Source organism: Aegilops tauschii, chromosome 5 (genome assembly GCF_002575655.3).
Source record: "Aegilops tauschii subsp. strangulata cultivar AL8/78 chromosome 5, Aet v6.0, whole genome shotgun sequence".
NCBI lineage: Eukaryota > Viridiplantae > Streptophyta > Magnoliopsida > Poales > Poaceae > Aegilops > Aegilops tauschii.
The window spans coordinates 328,637,503-328,644,650 of NC_053039.3; the positions used below are offsets into that span (position 1 = coordinate 328,637,503).

General features: G+C 47.0%; 1 protein-coding gene across 1 annotated transcript; it reads left to right on the top strand.

The window, feature by feature from the left end:
- The first annotated feature begins 536 nt into the window (after nucleotides 1–536).
- LOC109735814 (protein EDS1L) lies at nucleotides 537–4,013 on the top strand. The gene is made up of 3 exons (XM_020295018.4): nucleotides 537–1,088; nucleotides 2,006–2,773; nucleotides 3,134–4,013. Exons 1-3 carry the CDS (start codon nucleotides 702–704, stop codon nucleotides 3,848–3,850), a joined length of 1,872 nt encoding a protein of 623 aa, XP_020150607.1. The 5' UTR covers nucleotides 537–701; the 3' UTR covers nucleotides 3,851–4,013.
- Nucleotides 4,014–7,148: the final 3,135 nt, after the last annotated feature.

The following is a 7,148-nucleotide window of genomic DNA, read 5'->3' on the forward strand; positions in this document are numbered from 1 at the left end:
GACTGGTGCCTCCGTCAGGATCGTCCTTCTGCTCATCGTAGATCCACTCGCGCCAAATGCCTACTTGTCATGTGGTGCGTTTGGAAGCATCGTAATGACATCGTGTTCAACGGTGCTACCCCGTCACTCGCTGTGGTTTCACTTAGGATTAAGGAGGAGGGCGCTCTCTGGGCTAGGGCTGGCCTTATGAAAGGCAACGTTATAGGGTTCGAGGTAGAAGACGGTAGGCCGGATCGAGAGTAGTGTCTCGTGTGTATGGTGGTGTTGGTTAACCCCAACATGTAAATTTACGATGTAACCGTGGACTCGGGACTCTTCCCGCTTTCTTCTTTAATGAATGATACGCACTCTCTCGTGCGTATTCGAGAAAAAAAACCAATATGTATGCCACCACATTACACATGTGGTAAGCAATCAAATAATTCAGCTAGACGGAGATTAGCTATAAGCTCATAGTAACTTTTTTCAACTTTGTCTCTATCTCTTTTCTTACATTAAATGCTTTTATTTAAGAGTACACTAAAGACCAAGAGCCCACCTTCACTTGCTCTCAAGTCTCAACCACCGGCGAAGACTCCAAACAGCTCAACACAGGGGCGACAAGTCAACCCGGCAGCGTGCGAGCTCAAGCATCAAAGGCTAGCAGAGGAAGGGCGGCCTTCACCCTCCAGGTGCTCCAGCTCCTCCACTGACCCACCACTATGCCGATGGACACCTCGCCGCCGCGCGGGGCGGCGCTGTCCGACGACGACCGCCTCCTCGTCGCCCACTGCGCCGCGCTCTCCTTCCCCTCCGCCTCCCGCTCCCCGCCCTCCGCCGCCGCCGCGTCCTCCGCCTCCTTCCAGGCGCACCACGCGTCCCACCCCTACCCCTGCGCCGCCTTCGTCTTCCCGCCCACCTGGTCCGCCGCCGCCTGGATGCCTTCCTCCCCCGACGCCGGCGGTCGCGCGCCGTTCGGGGACGCGGAGGTCGACCCCGCGCTCTTCCCGTCGCTGCGCAGCGTCGGGAGCGGCGTCCCCGCGCGCGCCAGCGCCGCCTTCGTCGCCGCCTTCAGTGGCCTGCTCGACGGCTCGCCGCTCCAGACCGAGGTGAGGGCCTTCTGCCATCGCCACTTCATAAACCATTCTGCCGAGAAGCCGTGGTTGCCGCACAGAAGTGAAGTGCAGTCTCTGAGAGAGACCTTTTGCGCTTTGCTACTTCCTTCCGCCGTAGGATCTAAGAGCATATTGTTTCAGGAAACCTTCTCCGTCTTGTGTGTAGAACAACAGCTTCATTCCGGCTGTGAAAGAAACACTTCAATTTTCAAACGCTCCCTTTGCATCAAGAAGCCCTTGTTGCTCTGAATTCTTTACAGGCTACATTTATATTGGTTTTGGTTCGCACGAAGGATTGTTGTGAGTTGTTGCTGCAGCAATTGTGTCATCCCGAGCAATGGGGTGCAGTCATGTAGACTTGGAGATCTGTGCAGTGGTTCTGTCTAGAAAGGGACCACCTCCTTTTCTTGTCTGACATATATTTGCCCATATTGGTATAATGCTTTTGAAGATTTATGTCTTTTTATTCCAAAGATTTATCTCTTTGGTCGGTTTTGATTTTCATAGTGCTTTTGTGGTTCAGTTAGTTTGATTTGAGCTTATGAAACATAATGAGGGAGGTGATGAGATCCATGGCCACTACAGTTTCAGACTGATAGTAGTAGATAAAAGGCTACAAGGTAGTTTGGCTTGGTGTCGTTTATGCTCCGTGAAAATAGGTAAAATGAACTAGGTGCTTTATTAATTTGATGACAGGAAAATGAAATGGCCACTGTGATTTAGCAATTCTACCGAATTCAACTCCACTTGCTTTTTGCTCTTGCTGTGGTCATAGACCTTTCATAGTCTTACCTCATAGTATTATGTTATCTTCATATCAACAGAGTGATAGTCTTGCCATTGTGAATTTCAGTGTAACTGCATTTTCACCTGAAAGAAAAGTGGTGTTTTTTTATCGCTTTGTATTACAGGTATCTAAAGCGGTGGCAGAGGAGAAACGTGTCGTTTTCACAGGCCATTCGTCTGGGGGTTCAATAGCCACCCTTGCTGCCATATGGTTTCTTGAGAACTGCACAAGACGGGGAAGTGTCAATCAAGCACAGCCATTTTGCGTGACCTTTGGGGCACCTCTTGTTGGCGATAATGTTTTCAACCATGCTGTTAGAAGGGAGGGCTGGTCACAGTGTATTTTGCATTTCATCATGCCACTGGACATCATCCCACGAATACCGCTGGCCCCCCTTTCATCCTCTAGAGAACAAATTCAGTCTGTTCTGGATTGGTTATCTCCTCACAGTCCAAACTTCTCACCTGTTGGGAATTCGCTTGTTATTCCAGAGTTTTATGAAACTTTGTTGAGAAGCACCCTATCTATTGCCAGCTACGAGGCCTGTTCTTTCATGGGATGCACTAGCTCAATCCTAGGAACGCTGACTTCCTTTATTGAGCTATCCCCGTACAGACCCTGCGGGACTTACCTTTTCTTGACAAGTACCGATCAACTGATTATTCTCACAAACTCAGATGCTGTATTACAGTTGCTATTTTACTGCCTTCAATTGGATCCCCAACAACAATTGCTTGATGCCGCCGCCAGAAGTTTAAGTGCTCACTGGGAATATGAATCGATTAAGCAAAGTGTGATGCAAGAGATAGGTTGTGTGGATTACCTAAGAGCAATTTCATCATCCCTTCCTGGTAGACAGATGAATGGGACAGCAATTGGTGGCCTTGAACTGGTAAGCAATGACTCCTCTTCTTCCATAAACAACTGTGGTTTGCCACTGTAAACATCTGTTATGTTGGTGAACTGTATGTGTGAAGGCAGTCTTAGTCTGGAAACCCTCAGTGTTGCATTTTAGCATCTGATCATTCATTTAGGGTGTACCCAAATGCAACAGATGTTTGTAGCCTAGGATAAATGGTAATGTACACATCAAATTTATATCAGTAACTGTTTCCGGTAACACAATTCTCCAGTTACTAGTTCCATTTCCATCTCCATAAAAGGTGTTTTCCCTAAGTTTAAACCACCAGTAAATTTAATAACCAGTCCAGTCCAATCACATAATATTACAGTTGTCACTTTCATATTACAGAGTAAGGAAGCTATGCTGAGCCTTGCTGCTGCTGCACAATGGGAGAAGCAAAGAGAGATAAACCAAGCAAAGATAGACGCAAACTGCAGTAAAATTCAGGAAGCCCTCAAGTCCCTGAACGAGTACAAAAGAACATGCGAGCTGCATGAAGTGAGCTACTATGATTCCTTCAAGCTTCAGCGGGAAGTGCATGACTTCAATTCAAATGTACGGAGGCTGGAACTAGCCGGCTTTTGGGACGAGATAATTGAGATGTTGCGAAGGCGTGAGCTTCCAGACGCGTTCGAAGGGCGAGAAGAGTGGGTGAACCTGGGGACCTCGTACCGCCGGCTGGTTGAGCCCCTGGACATTGCAAACTACTACAGGCATTCCAAGAATGAGGACACCGGCTCCTACCTCTCCAAGGGCAGGCCGAGACGTTACAAGTACACCCAGAAATGGCGCGAGCAGTCGCACCGCATCCCCTTGGGTTCCAGCCTCGAGTCGTGCTTCTGGGCAATGTCGGAGGAGCTGCAGGCTGAGATGATCAACGGCAAATCATTCGAGGATCTGAAAGACAGGGTGGGTAAACTCGAGAGCGATGCACTTGGATGGTTCACCTCGGGAAATCTTGGCAGGGATGTGTTTCTGAGCAGCTCATCCTTTGTGATATGGTGGAAGACACTCCCGGAGCAGCACAGGTCCGCGTCATGCATCGCGAGACTTGTGCCTTCATAAGAGAATTTCTCCGTGGCATGATGGGGTAGCCATTTCCGATCTAACCGGAACTGCTGCCACCGGATATTGTAAGCCTGAACTATCATGTAAAGTCATTTGTGTGTAGTATTCTCCGGGATGAAAGCAGACTATTTAAAATGCTAAACAGTTGTTGTCCAATAAACTCACAGGCCCATGTTTTATCTCGCCTTACCAAGGTGTCCCTCTGGGGACAATTTTCATGTTTTGACCCTTTTGTGAAACTTTAACAGGATCTGACCCTGGTTCGAAATAATTTTGGGATCTGACTCTTTTACTACTGCTATAGTCTCTGGCGGTAGGATAACACTGCCTACCGCCACGGTCTTCGGCAGTAGGATTTAACTGCGTTATGACGTCGTTATAACATGAAAAATACCTACCGCCAAAGTCTTCGGCGGTAGACCATTATAGGCATTACCTTTTCTTTGAAAATGAGGTCGCCCGTGCGTGCATGGTGGCGTTTTGCAATTATGTGGCTGCAAATGTGCAGGCTTCATGCGCTGCCTAGCTAGCTACCCATGCATCCCATCAATTGTTTAAGTTTGTTGCATGTCCAAGCTAGAAGCTACGTACTATTCTAATAGTACTGATGCATGTGGGTGAGAAGAGAAAGGGAGAGATGGATGCGAGTAAATGTTACTGCAAATGAATGTTACTGCAGTGTGTTAGAAACCACGTCTCGCATGCACTTACATGCATCTCGTAATAGTGAATAGCCTGCCACCAAGTACCATGGTGGTAGGGTTACACAGCCTACCGCCAAGTATTCTGGCGGTAGGCTATTTTGCACGTTAATGGCCGTGACGGCGCAGTTAAATCCTACCGTCAAGTACTCTGGTGGTAGGTTGTATAACCCTACCGCCAGAGACTATGGCGGTAGGAAAAAAAGTCAGATCCCGAATTTTTTTCAAACGAGGGTTAGATCCAGCTAAACTTTAATAAAAGGGTCAAAACACGAAAATTGTCCTCCCTCTGGTAGGGGCATCTACAACCACAATGGGCAAATTTTGCCCCTCGAACGTCCAAGATAGTGACCGGACGTGTCTGTTCTGACACCCCATATTTTCTGCCAAACAACCATGCTCCTCAAATTGTCCTTCTCAGTTAAGGCAACGTCAAACGTTGGCACACAACGACAAACAAACGTTGGCGGTGGTCGGACCTCCAGCGCGCAACCAGCAGCGGCAGTGCTGGCGGCGAGCTCCAGGGCGCTGGTCATTGGGGGCACATGCACGGAGACTACTCGGCTGCCATCAAGGTCAAGCCGACTATGTTATTTAGGATTGCAGTGAAATCGATTGACTCCTTTTCTATGAGTTTGTCTTTAATTTGAGCTTTGATTCTCGTCTAGTTTGAAATATAAATTATGCATGTTTTATATGTATAACGTGGTAATCAAACAAAATGTATGGTGTGCCTCCATTAAGATGTGAACTGTAAAACCCACACATTACCTCAAATTCAAACTACTTTGTCAATGGATGCAATGTGTTCAAACGCTCCCTTCCACATCTCAATTTCAAATGAGTTCGGGCTTTTCACTTTATATTTTCACCCGTGATAATTTGACCTGTGTGGTTGTTCGATTAATCGAGGGCTGCTGACCTGAAGTGAACAATACAAAGTGCGACTTGACACCTATGCCATTTAAAACGATTGTTTTTATGGAGAGAAAAAAAACTAGTCCACTATATAGGTAGGAGTCTCCGTGCTTGCTTGCTAGGGTTGCTCTTTTCACACACTCTCGTCCTCTCGAGATCTAAACACGACAACGGTGGCCTCTCTCTCTCTCTCTTCTCTCTCTCTCTCTCTCTCTCTCTCTCTCTCTCTCTCTCTCTCTCCGTTGGTCATAGATCCGGCTGGATCCCCTCCGCCGGGGAAGGTAAGAAGGTGCAATTTTCACGTGATCGTCAGTGGTGACGGCTCTAGCTCACTGCCGGCGTGTCTCGGTAAGCATGCCTTGCCGTTGTCTCCCACACAGCGCCGGCTAGGGAGGGCCTCTGACCCCTTCTTCCTCGCTGTCATAGTGTGGGTAGATCCGGCCTCCCTCCGCCCACCTAGTATAACTTCCTTCGAAACCGGCCTTGCTCTACTGCCCCAGCTCCTCACGTCACTGCATGTGTATCTTTTTCTACTTCTCAGCCCCCCTCGTAGATAGGATCGATCGACTATTCGAAAGCCACCTAAATGTTTACTATTATAAGAGGTAAAACTACTTGCAGTCGAATCTAGTTCTTGCTTCAAACAGGGAGGAAAGGGGGGAGTTGTAGCCTAAATCTAGGACTTGGTCAAAAGAGGAAAGAATGGGGGCGAAAAGTAGCAGAGACTAGCTATCCAACTGGTCTCTTGGTCTAGGAGGGGAATAAAGGAAAACGCAGTACAAACTCGATATAGAACCGATCAATTGGTTGAAAAAGGAAAGAAAGTGGGGACTGGGGGACAAGTCAACAGAGCATGTCTAGTACTAGATTTGCTGCCCTCGCACAGTAAAAGGTGGCTATACTAAACAAAAATGGGACCAAACCAAATATCCTGTTTGGATGTTTGTTGTCCCGAGCCCGTCTAATCTAATGCCACTGGTAAAATGTAGGAATCCCACTGTTAAAGTTAGGACACGTTAAACCAATGTTGTTTTCAATGTAATGCCTCCAGTAATATGAATCAATGGCACTGCTTTTCATGTCATGCTATATTTCAACATAAATAAGTTGATTCTTTTCGTTAGAAATGCAACTGTCCTGGTCTGCCTACTCTCCCGTGCCCTTATACCAACTCTTTAGCAACTGTTAATATAATGTTGCTGGTAAAATGAAGCAATGGCACCATTAAAGTAATGTCATATTAACGGTTGCCATAGTTAATCTTAATGCCCACACTAATATCTAGCAATGCCGCCGCTTCAGAAATTTCTACTATCCTTGTATGATTGTCATTCAGATAAGAACATGCTTCTTTTAATTTCATGTATGTTTCATCACTCGTTAGTCACCCTCCTTTCCACCTTTTTGTGCAAACAGAGATATACATTTCACCTCGTCGAACTCTGCAGGTAATCTCCTCCAACAGTTAATTAGCCATCACCGTCACCAAATGGCACTTTCCACATATTTGGGTCAAGAACATGGATGATTGATCTTAGTTGAACTGCACAAAAGGCTATCCAAATTAGAGTTACACATTCCACGAGGTTGACGACCAACCTTGATGTTGCTCAATTTTATTGCAACTAGTGAAGAAGAAGCTGCAGCTCATGGGACCAAGTACTTGCTGTTGGTGT